The 22,064-nt window shown below is 44.2% G+C and overlaps 1 protein-coding gene across 4 annotated transcripts in view; it reads right to left on the bottom strand.

Moving 5' to 3' along the window:
* TIE1 (tyrosine kinase with immunoglobulin like and EGF like domains 1) overlaps nucleotides 1–22,064 on the bottom strand; it is a 45,801-nt gene that overhangs the window by 11,869 nt on the left and 11,868 nt on the right. For 2 of the 4 annotated variants that reach the window (XM_083445657.1, XM_083445659.1), the window contains exons 4-12: nucleotides 14,797–15,081; nucleotides 12,022–12,132; nucleotides 11,513–11,668; nucleotides 10,868–10,999; nucleotides 9,729–9,869; nucleotides 1,995–2,123; nucleotides 1,618–1,763; nucleotides 936–1,080; nucleotides 322–480 (exon numbers count right to left, since the gene is read on the bottom strand). In XM_083445657.1, coding sequence (XP_083301783.1) covers nucleotides 322–480; nucleotides 936–1,080; nucleotides 1,618–1,763; nucleotides 1,995–2,123; nucleotides 9,729–9,869; nucleotides 10,868–10,999; nucleotides 11,513–11,668; nucleotides 12,022–12,132; nucleotides 14,797–15,073 — 1,396 coding nt within the window. In that variant the 5' untranslated portion in view covers nucleotides 15,074–15,081. Of the gene's footprint in view, nucleotides 1–321; nucleotides 481–935; nucleotides 1,081–1,617; nucleotides 1,764–1,994; nucleotides 2,124–9,728; nucleotides 9,870–10,867; nucleotides 11,000–11,512; nucleotides 11,669–12,021; nucleotides 12,133–14,796; nucleotides 15,082–18,524; nucleotides 19,163–22,064 lie in introns of those variants that run through there. The other 2 variants (XM_083445656.1, XM_083445658.1) reach the window with 2 other exon arrangements.

Raw genomic sequence — 22,064 nt, 5'->3', positions numbered from 1 at the left:
CTGAACTAAGATGTTAGATGGCTAGTGCAATGGGTTCTCACGGGCACTGCACTTCATGGTGTGCCCAGCTGTTCTATAAATATAAAACTTTTTATAAAAAGGAAATGAAGGGGGAAGGGCAGGAGATCTGGGGTCCAGCACAAAAGACCCAGAGCTCAGCCTCGTAGATCACCTGCTCACAACACTCCTGTCTGGATCGCTTTCTGTATAGTTGAAAAGAACTGAAGCCAGATCAGGCACAGGTTTGAGAGAGCCCTGCAGATTTAAGAGAGCACACAAATTAGAGCGACAGCTCCATCTGGATTACAGCAAATCTCTTACCTACAATGGATGACCACTGAGAAGTGCCAGTTTGGGGCTTGTACAGAACCTTGATGGAGATGATGGGTCCATCACCTGAGACGCGCCCCACAGGCGATATCACAAGCTGCCGACTCTGCTTGGCTAGAAGCCTGGGAGGGCTTAGCGGCATGGGAGGCACTAAGGAAGGGAACAGCGTCAATCACAAGCCAGGCAAACACGAAAGTAGGCCAAGGGATTGCACATTTTACCTCTGCCCTTGAGAGAAAGATGACTGCAACTATTAGGACAGATTTGTACCAGATGTTTCTCATGCGATATTTTCCTGATTAGTACCTGGCACAATCCTAGTCCCTGTCTCTGATTAATGCTCTCCTTCTAGGTTTCTTTGCTTGAAAACTAGCACCACATTTAAAGTGACACCACATTTAAAGAGACATCAGACCCTCATTTTGCCTAGACAAGAACTGCAGAATATCTTAGGAGGGGTACTAAAATAAAAACTGTGTGGCAACATTTCAGTAACCGAGTTCTGTACAACCAAAGATGCCTCCTGTGATGATTTTGTAATTCCCAGAAGCTGAGCATGAATATCTCTAACCCTGAAATCTCACCACCTGCACTGTCCTGCTCACCTTTCACAGTGACCTTGAACTTGCCACTGTCCTGCCCACCCGTAGTGGAGACACGGCATTCCCAGAGGCTAGTGTCAGAGAGGACCAGCGGCGGCACTTGAAATTCACAGGTTGTCAAGTCTTTTTCCATGATGGCTTTCAGAGACTGGAGAGGTGAGAAGAGTAGAGTCATATCCTATCTCATGTCTTCTGAGTATTTGTGGGGAACCACAGTCCCATGGGATGCAGATAGGGTTGACAACTGACCTAGCCCCATCCTTACTAGTACCAACACGGAAGGGAATAGGTCACATGCAATTATGTAAACAGAAGGAAAAGTGGTGTCAGGACAATTGGACTGCTATGCTAAAGCACTCGTGCTTAAGCACCCAAATACTTACATAATTAACATGACCTCTAGTTTGATCTTGATTTATCCTCCTCGCGTGTGAACAGAGGTAGGGTTGCAAACCCACACAAAGAAACCCAATTTAACACCGTGTGCTTATCTATATCTGGGTGAAACCCAATTTAACACCCTGTGCTCATAGATTGATCTGGGTGAAAGGGAGATTACAGAGAGTAAAAAACCAAAGGGTATGAGTAGGGTGAGAGCAGGTTGGGGCTAGGGAGGCAGAGGGAAGAGCAAGCCCAGGTCTCTGGGATGGTACAGGGCCTGATCCAGGACATGATGGTAGCTTACCATGATCACTGTTCCATCAGCCTTGCGCAGTTCAATGTTTTCACGCACAGGGATTGGATTGCCTGTTGCCATGCAAGTAATTACAGGCTGGGAGCCTAAGTTAAACTCCAAGTGAGAGACCAAGTTCTTGATCTGGGGGATCCGATCTTAGCACAGAACACCAGAATAAGGATAAAACATCATTACAATCATAATAAAATAGCATTTTTTAAAAGGGCAATATGATACTTATTCCCTGCCTCCCTTTATCTCTAGGTGGCAGACAACGGCTAACCACTATGCAGCACCCTCTCCCATTCAAGTACTTGTTTGGCGGTTCTCTGGCACTGGGCCTGGTTCCTGCCATTCCCATGATACCCATTCCAGAGTGCTTTTACCTGACTTTTCACAGTGCTGTCCATGCCAACCAGATGGGCAAATGCAGCCACTGAACCGGTTACAGGTGCCTCCATTCTGGCAATGACACTCCAGGGCACAGTCAGCGCCGTACCTCCCAGACGAGCAAGCTGGGGAAAGAGCACAGGGATCGCGGGTCAATCTCCTCTGACCATATCCCAGAGACTGGGGCTGCATACAAGCAATGCGTTTAAGGCACAGTCAAAACACACACTCGGAATTATAGTTGAATAAGGGTGCTGGGAATAGTAACTCTGTTAAGGGCAAACTTTAATTCCTAAGATTCTTTGGGGAGGGACAGGCTTTGAATGGCCTTTAAAGGCATAGTGTGTGTGCCTGGGTCAAGGATGTCTGGCAGATTTCATGTATGCTGCTTTTAACCCGTCTCTCATTGTAAGTTTGCAGGCACGTAAGACTGAAAAGCAGTTTTAAATGTGCTGGCTTCCTTTTTAAAAAATGGATTGGTCACCTCCAGAGTGTTATTAATTTTACTGGGGAGATTCAACTGCATGCCAGAAATGTAGGTTTGCAGAAATGAAGTAGATTAAAGTGCTCTGTTGCAACAAACCCACTTTTACAAATAACATGAAAGGAGACTTTTTGCAATTTGGAAAATGACCGGGGTGGGGTGGGGTTGGAATGCACTGAAAAATGTGCATAACAGTAGATGGATGGGAAGACGTCTAACCTTCACACAAACAAATCAGGATAAATTCCCACTGTCATATATCCTCCCTACAAACATGTCAGAATGAATGCTCAATAATGGGTAGGCATCATACGAACTTTGTACTGGTTATATGATGCCCATTCTTTATTGTACTTTGTGGAGGCAACCAGGAAGAATGCTAAACGAACAGCTCAGTCTGGAGGAGCCTTTTCTCTTTGCTATGGAACTTCCTGCTCACGAGAACCCCCTTTTTCTTTTGGTTTGTTGGAGCCAAGCAGGAGGGAAATGATTCTAAAGAAACAAAGGGAGGAAGCGGCTCTCTCCTGGATACGAGCCAAACAGAGTCCCAGCAGAGAAAGTAGCCAAAACCGAATAAAAACACTAAGGAATACTGTGAGTCTGAGATGAAGGGAGGGTTCTTGAACATCTTTTCCATGTAAAGATGTTCAGGAAACAATGTGACTATGCTGTTTGTTGGTAGTAACAACAATGAAACACTCTGGTTACACGATTTAATGAAATTTGCCTTCCTCAGTACTGTTCCAATATCCATGGTTCCTCCTTGCCACACCTGTAGGAGCTCTTCTTTCCCATGGCTTCATTACGTCTCACTTTCTGAGAGATCATATGACCCCAATGCTCATACAGTATTACCTTTTTCACAATGATTACAGTGTTGATTTCTCGTAAGGCCTGTTTCCCCACCCTGAACCCTCCTTTGTGTGCTGAGAACTGGCACTTATTGTATCAAGAAAAATTCTAGGATTTGAATGAGACCTGGTAAACATTAGTTTTCTCAAGGTAATGCCTTTTCACAAGTAATTTTTATGATGTGAAACATACAAGGGTAAAAACACCAACTCATGTTAACATTACCCTATCCAAAAGTAACGTTAATCAGATCTGATGTCCCACTATATATATATATATATATGCTTTCGTAGATTTTCACGGGTACAGGAATGCAGGTTTTGGTGTCCTCGGGTGTCTTCCCGTGTAAAAGTTGGGGTGTCTAGGCGACGTTTCGACGAGGTCTCACTCGTCATCTTCAGGCTGGTGCTTTCGGCTTCTTGTTACTGGAACAGAGCAGGATCTCAGTGTTTGAGTTCCTATAAATACTGTTGAGGAGGTGTGGTGTATAGCCTCCAATGTTCTGGGCAGAGAGGAGGTTCCCAGGCTAGTGTGCCTTTTCTTCTTTTGTTCCTTAATTACTTGAGGGATATCTTGAGTGATTTCTTGAGTGATTTCCTGAATCCCACTTAGGTGGGTCATTAGGTGTGGATTAGTTGCTAAAGCCTTCGTGTCTTGAACTCTTGAACTTTGTGAAGAGTTTTTCTGAGAAGATGGCTGTACTGCACTTGGTTGTGCTCTGGCTTGGCTTCGTGTATAGGGGCGAGCTGTGGTTTTGTGGCCTGTGCCAGCCAGATCTGTGTAGGGATTGCAGGGGGGTGCAGCATCCGGAGGTGCCACCCTGGTTTGGCTACTGGATGGTGTCTGTAATTTATCTGTGGAGAGGGTCTGGGTTTGGGTCTGGTGTGGTTGATTGGTGATGGCGTTCTGTGTGCCTCTGGATCTGGTGTCAGATTTTGTGGGGAGGGCTAATTTCCAGATGTCTGGCAAGCGGGATGTGTCGTCACGCTTGTTCATGTTGTGAGGGTGTTTCTCTATCTCGATGGCTTCCATGATTATTCTCTTGTGGTGATGTTCCATGTTAAAGAGCAATTTGGAATCTGCAAAATTAATTTCGTGTCCTGTTTCTTTCATGTGTTGGAAAAGAGAGGAAGTTTTTTCTTCTTTTTTGACGGCATTCTTGTGTTCTGCGATCCGTGCATTTATTCGTCTGTTTGTTTGTCCAATGTACGTGGCTGGGCAGACTTTGCAGGGTATTTCATAGACCCCTTGGTTTTCCAACTGAATTTTATCCTTGGGGTTTCTGAGGATATTGGCTATTTTTTGGTTGGTGCAAAAGGCTGTTTTGATATTGTGTTTATGGAGGATTTTGCTAATTTTATCTGTAGTGCCCTTGATATAAGGAAGGAGGGCTATGCCATTGTTTTCTTCTGTGTCTTGGTTTTTGGGGGGTGTTTCTTTTTGGATTAGCTTCGTAACCCTGTTTTGCTGGTATCCATTGGCAATTAACACATTTGAGAGATTCTGTAACTCAGTTGTCAAGTGGTCTTCGTCAGCCAGGCGTTTGGTTCTGGAGATGAGAGTCTTGGCTACGGAGTTTATTTGTGCAGGGTGGTGGTGTGATTGTGCATGTAAGTAGCGGTTGGTGTGTGTTTTTTTCCGGTAGATAGTGTGTCCTAGGGAGCCATCAGGTTTTTTGTAGATTAGGACGTCAAGGAAGGGAAGTTGGTTGTTGGCTTCTATTTCCATAGTGAATTGTATTTTGGGGTGTAGGCTGTTGAGATGTGTGAGGAAGCTATCCAGTTTTTCCTTCCCGTGTGGCCAAATTACAAAGGTGTCGTCAACATATCTGAGCCAAAGTTTGGGTTTGTGTTCTGACTTGTCTAAAGCATTGGTTTCAAAGTGTTCCATGTACAGGTTAGCGATGACCGGTGAGAGGGGTGATCCCATAGGTGCTCCTTCTATCTGTTTGTATCTTTGTCCATTGTGGATGAAGTACGTGTTGGTTAGGCAGTGGTTGGTCAGGTCCAAGATGTATTCGGGGGGATTGTATTTGTTTTGAATGGCTGTCAAGGCTTCATTAATGGGCACTTGTGTGAAGAGAGATACAACATCGAAGCTCACAAGTAGGTCATTGGGTTGTAGGTTTTGCTTCTTTATTGTTTCTATGAACTGGAAGGAGTTTGGAACGTGTGAAGAGATGGATTCTGCATAGGGCTGAAGTTGCTTGGCGAGAAATTTAGCGAGATTTTGTAGAGGTGAGCCTATGGAGCTGACTATTGGTCTGAGTGGTGTTCCTTCTTTGTGTATCTTGGGGAGGCCGTAGAGTTTGGGGCATCTGGATGATTTTTCTCTGGGGATGATTCTTAGCTGGATTTCTTCACTGATAGGAGAGGCTTTTATTTTGGATTTGGTGGTTTTTTCCAGATAGGTGGTGGGATCTGTTTTTATAGGTTGGTAGGTAGGGTCTTGGAGTAGATTTGATAGTTTTGCTTGGTAGTCCGATGTGTTCATCACAACAGTGGCATTACCTTTGTCTGCTGGGAGAATGATTATGTTGTTGTCTTTCTTCAGGTTGGTGAGTGCTTTCTGTTCTTCTTTGTGTAAATTGCTTCTGGGTGGTTTGCTGGAGCAGAGGATGTTGGTGACTTCAAGTCTGATTTTATTGGCTTCATCTGGATTGATTTTGGTTAGGCTAGCTTCGACTCCGCATATGATGTTTTCCGTGGGGATGCGTCTCGGGGCGACTGCAAAGTTGAAACCTTTGGAGAGTACTTTGGTTTCAGTTGAGGTGAGGATCCTGTCTGATATGTTATGTACTGTTTGTTTCATGGGTTGTTGTGGAGGGTGGCTGGGCTTCTGGCGTTTCTCTAGTTTGTGGAGTTTGTTGGTGTGTGTGTCTGTCTTGTGTGAGGTCTCCGTTTCAGCTCTCCAGACGGCTAGTTGTTTGCATTTGTCCCAGAGTGCAGGGTGGATTTTGTTACAGAGTTTGAGGTGAAGAGTGAGTAGATCTTTGTTGGTTTGGTTTAGTAGGTATCTTTTCTTGTGTAGTTCGTTTCTGATTAGAGATAGTTCAGTTCGTTTCAGGATCCTTTCGGTAGCTGGGGTTTTAGAGTGGAATTTAAGTTGGAAGCATGTGGGAATTAAGTTGTTGTCTCGGCAGTTGCGTAGGAACAAGAGATCACATAAGATGGTGGCTCTTCGGATTTCTAGTTTCTCGTAGGTTCTTGTCAGCTGGAAGGTTTCCTCCCCGTAGAGGTGAGATATTTGCTTTCGTAGATTTTCACGGGTACAGGAATGCAGGTTTTGGTGTCCTCGGGTGTCTTCCCGTGTAAAAGTTGGGGTGTCTAGGCGACGTTTCGACGAGGTCTCACTCGTCATCTTCAGGCTGGTGCTTTCGGCTTCTTGTTACTGGAACAGAGCAGGATCTCAGTGTTTGAGTTCCTATAAATACTGTTGAGGAGGTGTGGTGTATAGCCTCCAATGTTCTGGGCAGAGAGGAGGTTCCCAGGCTAGTGTGCCTTTTCTTCTTTTGTTCCTTAATTACTTGAGGGATATCTTGAACACAAACCCAAACTTTGGCTCAGATATGTTGACGACACCTTTGTAATTTGGCCACACGGGAAGGAAAAACTGGATAGCTTCCTCACACATCTCAACAGCCTACACCCCAAAATACAATTCACTATGGAAATAGAAGCCAACAACCAACTTCCCTTCCTTGACGTCCTAATCTACAAAAAACCTGATGGCTCCCTAGGACACACTATCTACCGGAAAAAAACACACACCAACCGCTACTTACATGCACAATCACACCACCACCCTGCACAAATAAACTCCGTAGCCAAGACTCTCATCTCCAGAACCAAACGCCTGGCTGACGAAGACCACTTGACAACTGAGTTACAGAATCTCTCAAATGTGTTAATTGCCAATGGATACCAGCAAAACAGGGTTACGAAGCTAATCCAAAAAGAAACACCCCCCAAAAACCAAGACACAGAAGAAAACAATGGCATAGCCCTCCTTCCTTATATCAAGGGCACTACAGATAAAATTAGCAAAATCCTCCATAAACACAATATCAAAACAGCCTTTTGCACCAACCAAAAAATAGCCAATATCCTCAGAAACCCCAAGGATAAAATTCAGTTGGAAAACCAAGGGGTCTATGAAATACCCTGCAAAGTCTGCCCAGCCACGTACATTGGACAAACAAACAGACGAATAAATGCACGGATCGCAGAACACAAGAATGCCGTCAAAAAAGAAGAAAAAACTTCCTCTCTTTTCCAACACATGAAAGAAACAGGACACGAAATTAATTTTGCAGATTCCAAATTGCTCTTTAACATGGAACATCACCACAAGAGAATAATCATGGAAGCCATCGAGATAGAGAAACACCCTCACAACATGAACAAGCGTGACGACACATCCCGCTTGCCAGACATCTGGAAATTAGCCCTCCCCACAAAATCTGACACCAGATCCAGAGGCACACAGAACGCCATCACCAATCAACCACACCAGACCCAAACCCAGACCCTCTCCACAGATAAATTACAGACACCATCCAGTAGCCAAACCAGGGTGGCACCTCCGGATGCTGCACCCCCCTGCAATCCCTACACAGATCTGGCTGGCACAGGCCACAAAACCACAGCTCGCCCCTATACACGAAGCCAAGCCAGAGCACAACCAAGTGCAGTACAGCCATCTTCTCAGAAAAACTCTTCACAAAGTTCAAGAGTTCAAGACACGAAGGCTTTAGCAACTAATCCACACCTAATGACCCACCTAAGTGGGATTCAGGAAATCACTCAAGAAATCACTCAAGATATCCCTCAAGTAATTAAGGAACAAAAGAAGAAAAGGCACACTAGCCTGGGAACCTCCTCTCTGCCCAGAACATTGGAGGCTATACACCACACCTCCTCAACAGTATTTATAGGAACTCAAACACTGAGATCCTGCTCTGTTCCAGTAACAAGAAGCCGAAAGCACCAGCCTGAAGATGACGAGTGAGACCTCGTCGAAACGTCGCCTAGACACCCCAACTTTTACACGGGAAGACACCCGAGGACACCAAAACCTGCATATATATATATGCACACTATACACCACACCTCCTCAACAGTATTTATAGGAACTCAAACACTGAGATCCTGCTCTGTTCCAGTAACAAGAAGCCGAAAGCACCAGCCTGAAGATGACGAGTGAGACCTCGTCGAAACGTCGCCTAGACACCCCAACTTTTACACGGGAAGACACCCGAGGACACCAAAACCTGCATTCCTGTACCCGTGAAAATCTACGAAAGCATATATATATATATATATATATATACACACACACATACACACACACACACAAACACACACACCCCACCCCCACGCACCCCTATTGCTGCTCTGAACTCATACAAGAAGTCAGAAGCTTCAGCTTATCAAGAAATCAATCACATGATGGCCATGTGGGTGGAGATCTACCACACCCTTCTAAAGAAAGACATGGGTGTTATTCAGCTATGTTTTACTCTGAATAGACCTATTGTAATTAATTGACCGAACTTAAGTCATTTTTACTATTTAAAAGTACTACATGAAAATTTGATGGTGGTGCATGAGAGAGTCTTCTCTATCGTTTCCTCCCCAACTCTGGAGTTTGTTTTTCCTGGAAGCCCAGGCGGCAGAGACTCTGGTTGCTTTCAGACCACCTGCTTGTTGAGCATTCAACCTGATTTGTTTGCACAAAGTTTGTGGGGAGATTAGGTGACGCCCAATATTTATTGAGCGTTTGTTCTGATTTGTTTGCAGGGAGGTTATACAACTTTGAATCAAGCAATCCCAGTGCATTCTCCATCACTTTCCTTAATGCGAAAAGTCTAATACGGTGAGGCCTTCTGGTAAACTATAATTACGCAACCTAAATTTGCTGGTATGGAATTGAATCCCACCCGAAAATAGTGACAATCTGGGAGTGCCCTAAATTTGGCTTCTGCTGACAGGTAAAAACAATTTTATTCTCCTGGTTTTTTATGTTAACTTGTAGCCACCAGTTTGCCTCATTCGGTTGCTCTGTTACTGTTTTATTAATTGTATTATTTTAACATTTAATTTTCTTTCCTCGGTGTGTTTTTATGTATTGCTGGAAACTGCCCCAACGAAAGGTGGCCTACAAGTTTGCACCCCAAGCATTACACGAGGTTTGTTTTTATGCTGCCAAATGTAACATGGAAAGCAAGGGGAAAGGCAGCACAGAGTTTCTTTGGTTCTGTGGAACAGACACCATACACTTGCATCTTGTGCCTTTCTGAGTAGGTCAGCTTCCCCCACCTCCCCATCTCATTTATCATCCTGGTGTCCAAAAGTGTCATAGAGCTGGGAGAAAGAAACTGCGGGGGACATACCTGAGCCACACTGAAGACCACTCCATCCAGTAGCACAGGAACAGCCATAAGGATCAGGCAGACAGAAGGCCAGCCCCTTGCAGCCTTGCTTGTTATGACATTTCTCCTGGCAGTTTCGCCCAAACATGCCTTCCTTACAAGCTGCAAGGCAAGAAGATTATTGTCAGGGATTTGCTGCCACTGTACTGACAAAGCCACACATGTTCACCAACCCTGCACTACATTGCCCATGCATTGTTCCTTCCTGTGTCCCTATCTGCACATAATCAGAACAACTCTTACAATGAATCCATAATTCCTCTTTGTTGTGATGCCAAGTTTCTCCACTGTGATCTCTGTACCTTTTCTCACACAACACCAGTTGATCCCTCTGCAGAGATAAGGGACTTGGGACATGTGAGGTGTGAAGGCTATTTGGGACTCCATGTCCTTCTACCCACGCTTCATTGCCTAAGGCAGAGGCTTTCAAATTTTTTGAGTCCACGGCTCCCTTGACCAACTACATTCTTTCTGTAGCACCTCTGTGGGCCTCAGGAGCCCAGTTATGTCACCATGTGCCTGTAGAGCTGGCAGCCTCTCCCCCTTTCTTGAACACCCTCCCTTGTGGAGTGTTCCCTCAGCCTCCTCTCCCCTCTCCTTGGGAGTCCCCTGGGCAGCCACTGTTGCTGCCCCTGGTCTCTGAGCTCCCCCAGCCCCAAAGAGAAGTGCCTCCTCACACTGCCCCACAGCGGCCTGGGACTTGTCTGTCCATTCCCAACAGCAAGGGCTAGTGGACTGCCTCACCTGCTTGCTTGCTTGCTTGCTTACTCCTTGTCCCCTGACCAGCCCCAGAGGCAGCATCTGTAGCCAGGGCTGCTGCAACAAACAGCTGTGCAAGCCTTTGGGAGGCAGAGATGCAAGACGGCATCAGAGGAGGGAGGGAAGAAAAGAGGGACAGAGGCACCCCTGACTGTCATTCAAGGCACCCCAGGGTGCCATGGCACATTGGTTGAAAACCACTGGCCTAAGGAGTCATGCCTAAGTCTGAGGAGCTTTTCTCAGGGATTCAACCATCTATACTCTTTGTGAAGATTTAGAAGTGCAGTTCATGGAGCAGAGGCATCTCTTCCTACCAAGACCATGTACACATTGCTTCTAACCTTTTTCACAGCGGGTGCCCATGAAGCCTGGTGGACAGATGCATTCTCCCTCAATATGGTGGCAGATGCCTCCATTCAGGCAGTCGGGACAGTCCTTGTCACAAGAAGAGCCCCATTTCTTGGCTGCACATCCTGGGAAGTTGGGAAGAGACAGACAGATTATTGCCTGAATGCGCAGGAGGCCACTGCTTTGATGAAACTAGGCAGGTATGGTCTGGTCACTGCCTTGAGTGCCATGACGGAAGAAAGGCAGGATAGAAACATAAAATAAGAAAATAAAATTTAAAGAAGATTTGGAAGGAAGCCTGATCTCTGGACAGCACAAGGCAGCATTAACCACAGTGCTGTCACTAACCGTCTCCAACAGCCACTATGCTCAGGGTAAGTTCACAACTATGTGTACATTACCCTCTGGCAGCAACTTAAAGTGACGACTGGCATATGGGTAAAGAGGCACCACAGAGAAAGTCTTCTTATGATCTCAGACAATAGTTTTTAATAGAAGCTGTACATGTTCAGCTGGGAGTCTTTAAATGATGAGACACTGAATCACACCCACCCCATAACAAAGGATGTAAACAGACATTAGTAGGGACGTCCGTGGTTCCTTTTGACCTGCATCTCTTCGGTTCTGCACTATCTTACCTCGCACAATCAGCCGGAAGAAGGCACTTGACAAAGGACTGTCCCCAATGAATGTAGCACTGTAAATCCCACCGTCACTCACGCTGACAGGCGACAGGGTCAGAGTGGACTGGCTCTCCTTCACCTCCCCCTGGTCCTTGGTGTCATAGTAGGTCCCTGCAAATGAAAGTGGCCGGGAGGAAGAAAAGCATGAGAGCTGACAACTGAACTCTGAATAAGCCCTACTAAGGCTAATCCACTCCAGCCTGTGACTGGCCTGGATAGGGCTTAGAGGCTCCTGCAACCTCTAAGGACATCACTGACAGAGAAGTTTGGGTAGGAGAAGAACTGAGGAAGCACAAAGGCATCCAGCTGCAAGCCCACTGGCAGGTCTCGGCCTAGACTGCCAGCTTCAATTGACAAGGATGACTGAGGGCGGGCCTTGTTCCAGGAATGGGGTGGGGTGGGGAAGCACTGGAGCAGGGGCAGATCTCCCCAAAGCCGTGCAGCTGGGAGAGGGGGGCACTTGCCATTCCTTTTCCACAAAATGTCTGCGTTCTTCCCGTGCTTTATCTTGGCAACAAGTACAGCTGGCTGGGAGAGGCTGAATGTCTGTGTCACTTTCTCTGGGACGAGGTTGGCTGCAGGGTCAGACAGAAACAGAGACTGGGTTAGGAAGCAGGACCTGCAATATTTTCTCTTCCCTGATCATCAGAGGGTCATGCTCTGGACTGCCCAGATCTGTCATTCCATCTTTGTCTGGGATTTCCAGACCTTACCTAAACACGTCATCCTGCTCAACATGTATATTTTCCTATTTTACTCTATTTATTTAATGGAATCTGTATACCACTTAATTAGGGGTGGGGTGGGACTCCAAACGGTTTACTTAAAATAAAAAATACATTAAAATTATTGATAGAAGTCAGATTTGAAGCCAATTTAACCTTAAAAATAATAATAAAGGAGCAGTTAAAACTACACATTATAAAATATAGTTAAAATATTACATACATGTCATATATAAAATACATGTCAGTTTCACTAATCTGGGAAGGCTTGTCTAAACAAAAAAGTTCTTAATGGCTACAGAAAACAACACAGCTAAGATGCCTGCCTAATGTCAATGGGCAGGGAGTTCCAGAGTGCAAAGGCCGCCAGGCTAAAAGATCTAATCCTTACAAGGGTGGAACAAACTGTGTGTGGCATTTTCTACACATATAGCAAGGAGAAAGGTGATCATGTAGGCTTGGTGCAGGTACTAACTCACAGTGTCCAGAACAAAATAACAACAACAACAACAACAACAACAATAATAATATTTATACCCCGCCCATCTGGCTGGGTTTCCCCAGCCACTCTGGGCGGCTTCCAACAAAATATTAAAATACAACAAGTGAGGTGAAAGTTGATGTGCCCATTTTAGGTAATGTTAGGGTTCGGATTGTTCTGCATCTTATCGTTAACATCATCCTTATTCTTCTTTCCAAACCCTCCCTTATGAGCATATCTCCCAAAGTCATGCTTTAAATTGTATCTGTAACAAAGCCTGGATTTCCAGTGGTGTCTTTGTTCCGCCTCACCCAAATCAATGTTTATCATACTTCAAAGGCCTTCTAAGATAAGAAAATCTAGTCAATTTTCAGATATTCTTCCTGGGTTCTTTGTTTAAATTATCTGACTGATGTGTCTTTTCCCGGCAATAAGAATCACTCATATGACTAATGACTGACTAGCACCATAGCATCCAGAAATTCTTTTGTAGTAGGATACCAGGGGAAATGTGTGCCCTTAAGTTCATAGAATTATAGAAATGTAGGAATCTCAACTAAAGCATCCAAGACAGAGACCCTATTTGCTGCATGGTTAGATCTGTGTATGTCATTCTATGAGTACTAGTAGGCAACAGTTATGAAAATCATATACAGTGGTACCTTGGTTCTCAAACACCTTGGTACTCAAACAACTTGGAACCCAAACACTGCAAACCCAGAAGTGTTCCAGTTTGTGAACATTTTCAGAAGCCAAAAGTGCTCCGTTTTGAGTGCCACACTTCCATTTTGAGTGTTTTGCTGAGGTCTGTTTTTGCGGCTCTTTTTTATTTTGTTTTTGTGACTGTGTGGAACCTAGTTCAGCTACTGATTGATTTATTGTGTGACTGCAGTACATTGTTTATTGCTTTTATGGATCAATGGTCTTGTCAGATAGTAAAATTCATGCTAAATTGCTGTTTTAGGGGTTGTTTTTAAAAGTCTGGAACGGATTAATCCATTTTGCATTACTTTCTATGGGAAAGTGTGCCTTGGTTTTGGAACGCTTTGGTTTTGAAATGGACTTCCTGAACGGATTAAGTTTGAGAACTAAGGTACCACTGTATAAATAAAATATGCCAGAATCCCTTCCACAGATGTCGGCAGGAATTTTTTTTACAGCAAGGGGGCAAAGTAAATACTACAAACAAACAAATAAACAAACCTAGTATTAGAGAACAGGTCTGCCATTTCTGGTAAGTCCAGTGACTAGGGATGGCTCACCCATTGGGGTGGAGCTACAACAATAGACTCTTGGCAGTGATATCAGCAGTGAAGTCATTCTTGTGCATCTATGCAGCCATGCCTTCACAGCCATCTTCCCAGTAAGTGGCAATGATGCTCTTTCCATGAGGCTATTGCTGTGGCTCTGCCTCTGCTGGTGACCGAGTGGTGACAAGGCCTAGGCAGACCCATCTTCAGAGAAATTTCCAGGTCTTCCTCTTTGCTGTGGACCTCCTTTTCATCTATGGGTAGACTGGCATACAGACAACATCTTTTTCCACTCACTGCTGAGACCTGCTGTTTTTCCCTCTAGCTTCTTTCATCTATTCCTCTTTTTAAAACCCAGCCAGAGGGGCAGGGTATATATGTATGTATGTACGTACGTATGTATGTATAAATAAAAATAAAAATAAAAATAAAATAATAATAATACATTGCACTGTTGCTGCAATCAATTTCACACACACACCCCAACACACATTTATCTGGCTGAGCCTAAAACGAAATGAATTCCCTAGATTGAGTAATACTCATTTTTGCTTTTTCCTTGTCCTGGTATGCAAACAAATTGCAAGAATGACCCCAGGGTCTGGGTCTGAGGAGGGTATAGAGACAAGACTCCATTACCATAGCCTTGGTCTTATCACAATGATGTAAGGACCTAACTTTGAGAAAGAATAACTTCAAAGTACATTTCGCTCCCAGTTCTCAGAAACCACATATCTGCATATTATCTTTTCCAGTGTTATGTTGAATCTCTCTCAAGCTTACCATCCACATTGTTGTGCACATAAACCACCCTGGTTTGTTCTGACTCAGTCTGCCCCAAGCAGTACGTGATGCCCACCAGGTCTGCCCGGGAGAAGCCGCTCATTTGCACTGCATGGCTGCTGTTCTTGTACATCTGGAATCTGGACCTGGGGTGGGTCATGACAATTTTATTGTCTCTGTCAATCTGGAGGCTGGCATTTCGCTCACCAGTCACACACGAGAGGTAGAAGTTGGTGTGTGAGGGACTCAAGACGTTGGCCATCAGGGTGATATCCATAATTGCTCCTGCATTGGGAGGACAAGAGAAGGTGTTATTTTAGGACAGGGAGAGCAAACGATCTCAGCATAATTCACACAATCGAAGCCAGGCCTTGCGTAGGCTCTAGAAGAGGAGCAGGGAACTCTCCCACTGTGAGGGCCAGCTTCACTCAGGTGAAAGTAGCCAGGGACTGCTTATCTGTGACATACTTGTGTTTCATCTTCATGAAAGTAACATCTGAAGCTATGTGCTTTCTTTCGACAGATATAAACTCCAGTTGTTCCTATTTAACAGGGACATTGTCTCTAGTAAATCCCTAGTAAATCACCATCTCTTTCTGGGAAGAGCCACTGAACGTAGAATCTTTGTTGATAAGTTGAATATGTATATGTATACCTCATTGCTTACATCTAATAACAGATTCTGTGTGTAGAACTGTTTTGTATTTGTGTGTGTGTGTGTGTGTGCGCACACACATACACAAATTCTTTTAATACAAAGGTACAGTGGCTGGTGCTCAACCTCTGTTGCAATTTCAACAACACAGCAGGAAGTTCTTATCTAATATGTTAAAAACAATATTATTATTCTGTCTCGGGACACATACAGTACAGGTTTGAAAACAAATCATTATACCACCACTTAAAATATTTATCCGTGTGTTTGTTTGAATTTGGAAAGGAACATAGAGATCGCTTGTATGATGAGATAGCACATTAATAGTCTTTGGGCTATTATTTTGTCAAATATGACAAAATCCCTACATGTTAAGCATGCCTACTTCTGTCTACATGTACATACATCACAACACACAAATGTAAACACACCATGTGACAATTAATGTGTTTGTCACACATTATTCCCAGCATAGAAATCCAGAAATCTTTTCAGTAATAACAATGATGCTATTATCAGAATACTTCTACTACACATTATATATTCTGGAATGCCACCCTTATATTTGAATTGATCAGATTGTCTCTCTCATTATGCTTGTGTGACCCTGAAGGCTTGCAACTCTTATTAACCTTTCTTAGATATGACATTCTGATGTCACTTTTCAGAAAACGGCTAATTATATTCTGATGAAACACAGAAGACGTTGCCCTTCTGCTGTTTCATTTCGTTTCATTTCACAGTATGGGTTAACCCTTTTACCTGTGCTATTTTCCCAGTGAAAATCCACCCTACCCACCTCAGAAGCTATTTCCTGTTAGTAAGAAACATGTGAGCACACAGGCTTGAGTATAGCTTCAATGCACAAACTTAGCTAGAGAGCAGGGCTATAAATAATCCATTTGTGGCCTTTTGGGACTGGATACACACAATAGCTTTTTCCAGGCTATGATGGTATGAGACAGACATGATGTGTCCACTCACTGCAATCTCTCTTTTGAGAGGGATTCATGGGGCATTGCAGTGGTTCGAAACTCTGCAAGATTTATCTGAACAGACACAAAAGAAATGTACATGTAAACCCAAGCCAACAATGTCTGTATCACCCAATTTTCCTGTAACAACTGCGTTCAGCCATATGATGGTTCTTTCTATCACCCAAGCATGTGTTTGTAGCACAAATGGCGATCAGAATGATATCGAAACACCCATTGCCCATGGAATATCACTGACTGGCATTACCCAAACTGCTTTGCTTCCATTCTCTATTCACTGTGTTCCATGCCTGGATGGGAAAGGTTGGAGATGGCCATGGAATTCAGTCTTTGTGAATACAGATTAACCTGATCAGACCAATCTGCAGATCAGAACTTAGTTACCCATCAGCTCTTCACGTTCCTCAAATGCTCCATCACAGACCTTAGCTCAGCAACAGTATTAAAGTATGTTTAAAGGTGTGAATTTTAAAAGAAAATATGTATAAGGACCCCTGCAGATGTCCTTTTTATTTCATATTCATGATTATTGGTGATCGTGATGCTGTTGGGGCTGTCACACATAATCCTGCTTTCAATACTGTTTTGGCCTGCAGAAGTTTTGGGGTGGTCACCCAGCTTCATTTCCAATCAGTGCATATCCTGCCACTGCCTGTTGACATCGTGTAACTATTTATACCACAAATGTTCTAGTTCATTTTTGTCCTGCTTTTCCTGCGCTATAACCTTCCCGGACAACAATAATGTGGTAGCATTGGGGAAGCATCACAAAGAACAAACTAGGAAATAGAAAAAAAATAAATCCACTACCGACACACTATTTTTGTGTCCAGAACATGTTGCAGAAGTCCCTCATGGTAGAACACTGGTATTGGAGGAGCCCTCAAATATGTATCTAGATGTGGAACTCCATGTAGTTTTTTAAAACTAAAACGACACCACACACATATATGAGAGATTAATGTGAAAATGGGATAGAAAGGACTTATGAGTGAACTCATGCAAAAAAATGACACACATCAGAAATTGAATGATTTGTCCATCGCTCACCATTTGGCTAAGATTTTCCACTCTTAGCTGGGAGAGACAAAGAGGATGTTGCAGAAACAGCACATGGGGCTGCACATAACAGCATCTCTGAAAACATTTAAATCCCAGACCCACCATTCTGGTGGCACCAGGGGTTCCTCACCCAATTAAACAGGGCTGACTACTGCTGAGGGTGGTCAACCTGATTCAAATACTGGTCCTGTTGGTAGCTAATGCAGCATCTACATATGAAGCAACGCAGCACAACAAAGGTGGGTGTTCACAGAGCTCTAAACAAGATTTCCCCTTTTGTTGCCATTCAAGGATTCTCCCAGTACTACCTGTAATTGTTGGGTATTTTCATAGTGGTCCCCCAATTTGCTGAGTACACAAATTGCAGACTACCTATCCTTAATTGGATATACGGTAATGAATACCAGTATAATTCCAGATAGGAGTAGCTTTTGGCTTCCTGTCCAGAAATCACCAGATGGGATGGCCACCCCTTTTTATTTATTTATTTAATTTCATAATATTTATGAAAACGGAAAAAAACAACAACCAAAAAACCAACAACATTGAAGTGGTTTACAAAAAGAATAAAACAATAAAATTATCAGTAAAAACGATTTTTTAAAAGATAATAAAACATTTAAAAAGTAATTAAAACCAATGATGACCTAAAAGCAGATTAAAATACATCAACCTTCTACCTGTCTGGACAGGCTAGTCTAAACGACGTATTTAACAGACACCAAAAAAGAGTACAGCGAAGGGGCATGGCTGATATTGATAAGCGGGGAGTTCCAAAGATTGGGTGCTGCCACACTAAAAGACTGATTTCTTACAAATGAAGAACAAGTATTATGTGGCACCATTCTCCTGACACTATGTCCCGGACTGTTTGACTCCAATAGCGGTAAGTTCTACCTTGGCACAGAGCTGTAACTGCTAGCTCTGCAACCTTCTCCATGTGCCATTCTTTCTGCCACCAAAACCAATAGCAACCCACCTCCCACCAACCTGTTAAGGGGGAAAAAGGACTTTACCTGCCAGATGCAAGAAGAGAGTTAAAACACAAAGACTGCCCAGTCTCATTTTCCTGAGTATACACAGTGTCAGGAGAGCTCAGACATCACGGATCCAGAAAAGGAAATGATGATGGGGGCATTTGCGTTGTTTTTCATTTGCAGAGTGCGTCCTCTATGCCTGATGCTCCTGTGTCTTCCATTGCTTTGAATAGGTCAGAGTAGCTCGAAGGAAGTTCACACACACCCCATGAGGAAGACAGATTCTGGTTCTCTGGTTTAGAAAATCCCGCTCCTGCTTTCTGAAGTGTATGTTACGAGCCTCAGGAAAAGAAACTCTGGCTGAGTTTCCGTCCACCTGCTTGGGAGTTCAGATTGTCCCCTCCGAGGCCCTCCACCCGTTCCAGCGCTTTGTTCCCTGCCACGTGTTGTTGCAGAAGAGATTATGACCTGCCTGTTTCTTCCATGCTTGCTTGGGAAGCCTTCCTGGGGTGCTTCAGCCTGGGGTACGCAAACATGCACGCAAAAGCAACCTCTGGGCAGTTCAGGAACTGATTAAGAGTGAGAATGGTTTGGGCAGAGCAAGAGCTGCGAGTCAGTGGGAAGAGCTTTCTTGGCTGGGATTCAGCCAGAGCAGGAATGGAGTCTGTTGGGGGAGGGATGCTTAGAGGCCCTCACAGACAGCACAGCAATGACATGAAATCCTGTTTCCCATGCACCATTTCCTGCTCTCCACCCATTGTTCCTTGCCTCTCTCTTGCTCCTGCAGGAGGAAGCAATGCACTGGGAGGTTGCTGGACTGAGCTCCCAATGGAGAGAGGCTTGAAATGAAGAGACACCCCACTGGTGTTCAGGGTTCAAGAAACTCCCTTTAGTCATGTTTTCCAAATCCAAGGCTAAGGAACAAGCTGCTCCCAGTCTGGGAGAGAAGTGGTTTTCTTTCTGCCTCTTTAGATTCTAGTCAGGAACAACAGTTTACAGTTGCTGAGGAAAGAAGGTATCATGGAGTCCTGAAGATGATTAATCTACAGCCCGGGAAAACTGTCTGCCTCTGGAAGTTGTGCATGGCTGTGATTACAGCAGTGCTATGCAACTTTTTTGACACACTACAGGAAACCAGAGACATGCAGATCACAACGGATGGGCAGTACTGCCTTAAGTTCTAGCCTGTCTTGTTGTGCACAACCATCATTTGTGGATCAGCCAGGTTCACTCATGTACCACAGAGTTATCAACGGGGAGAGGGGGATGCATGACCCTCTTCTGTGCCAAGTCAAACAAACCTGTTAAAGAGGTAGTTTCCCAACACTCTGTGGGTCAATTCACATGACCAAATAACTATGGTGTCAATATGATCTAAACAGAGGTCAGTACCTGCTGAAGGTTTTATAGGATGATGATAACGGTGGTGATGATTTTGTGGAATTCCCTCCTCACAGAGATGTGTCTGGTAACTTCACTACACAGCTTTCTGCAAATGCTGAAGGCACACCTTTGAAACCTGTGATGTTTCTGTGACTAATTTTTTTTAACTTTTAAAAATACTAAATTTTAAGTTATTGTAACCCATTCTGGGACCTGCTAGTGAAGGGCAGATAATAAATCATCATCATCCCATCCTTCCTCCTGAAGGAGGTCCAAAGTAGCAATAGCAAATTATAAAATAAAACAAATCTCTAAAATATTTAAAACATATATTACCACAGTCTGGAAACACTGCTCCAGATGACCTTAGGTTCACGTAAAGCAGTAACTGAAATTAATATGACCACCTATGTTCCATACTGTGAGTTCAGCAACACACTGGTGGGAAAAGGCAGACTGCATCCTTTTCTTTGGGCTGATGGAAACAAAATGGAAGGGTAGGGCAATGAATGGCACCCAGTGAAACATCATCTCTCTCTCTCTCACACACACACACACACACATATATATGCTAACATGTGATTCTATATTGAATTTTATTCCCTTATTGGATTAGACACAGATCAGTAAAATCTGGATTTCACAGGGGGAGGGAAGTGAGGGTTACTACTTGGGTGAGGATGCTATTGTGTGGATGCAACACACATACAAAATATAAAGACACAAGCAGCTTCAAATCCATAATAAACTCCAGTGTGGATGAGCCCATTATTTGGTAAATATCCCCATTTACGGCTGAAGCTTTGTGGGCAGACTTACTAGACCTGTAATCTTGTGAAATAATATTGAGCTTAACTTTCCCCTTTTGTGACCTGTTTAACCCTTACACGTATGACATGACTGCTTCAGACTGTTCTCAAAGCTGCGCATACACACAGATCACAACACGTGAAATGCTGCATGAGTGAAGCTGGATTCATGTATGTGTTCATGAAAAATGAGATGCAGCTTTGTTTGCACGTGTGTCCTGGGGCTGGTAAAACGCTACATGGAGCCTAAACACGGTTGCTTGCATTTACAGGGTTGAGGAAGGGTTACTTCCTTATGTTTACCCTCCTAGTGCATAATGTTGCTCTGTGGGACCCCTTTTTTTTGTTAGTCTACACAGGATTAAGCTTGGGCCAGGAGGGTGGGAGGAGCTAGACAGAGAACAATAGCAGTCGCCTGTTTGGGTAAATAAATATGCTTGGGAGGAAGTCCAATGTTGCTGCCAAACCACCTTTCCTTAGCCAATTTCTACCCACCTTCCACCTCCACACTTAAAATGCCCATGTATCAGCAACACAGTCAGGGACACAGCTTATTTCAAGAGTTGCCCAGAAGATGTGTCCCACTCTGGGTTACACAATGTTAATGTACATGGATGCAGAATTGCAAATATGCAAGTATAACCTACTGACTTCAGTTTTCAAAAGTTCTGGAAGCAAGTAGCAATTCACATGTTCCTACAGTAAAATCAGAAATCGCACAAATCCCATCACGTCATGTGTGGTGAACTCACATGGAAGGGTTTATATGCTGAGGAACTGTGAAACATGTTAAGTGCTCCTAAATTGCACTGCATCATGTGCACAGTGCCTCAGGGCTGACGTCCCAGACGCTTTCTTAGAGTTGGCTGTGAAACCTAGCTCTTGAGTCTAGGCTGAGAAGTGTGACCATAGTTCAGAACAATTCCCACGCAAAATTTAAGGCCACTTGGAAGAAAGGGAGAAGGGGCTAGGAGGCCTGACAGAAAGTCTGAGAGCACTCTTTATCCTGCTGATAATCTAAAGCAAGCCGGGCCAGGAAGAGGAAAGCCATTCACTGTTTCCGACTATTGACGTGGAGCTCAGGAAAGCGGGTGCCCCTGCAGAGCACTGGGTGGGTGAATTACAGCAGGCCTGGACTCCCTCTCACCAGAGCCAGTGTTGCCAGCTGCCTGGGGAGGAGTGCCAAAACAACTCAGCTGCACTCCCTGCGTGGGGCATGGCACCACACTCTTTAAAGAATGGGCCACATGACCAAGAGAAATAAGCAACTAAAACAGCGAGAGAGACAGTACCTAACATGAGGCACACTCCAGCAGTGGCATAAGAAGGGGGGTGCGCTGGGTGCGGTCCGCCCCAGGTGTAATCACTGAGGGGGGTGACAAAATGG

The sequence above is a fragment of the Podarcis tiliguerta genome, assembly GCF_965153285.1.
Source record: "Podarcis tiliguerta genome assembly, chromosome: 6".
NCBI lineage: Eukaryota > Metazoa > Chordata > Lepidosauria > Squamata > Lacertidae > Podarcis > Podarcis tiliguerta.
This window is presented reverse-complemented; position numbering and strand designations above follow the sequence as displayed.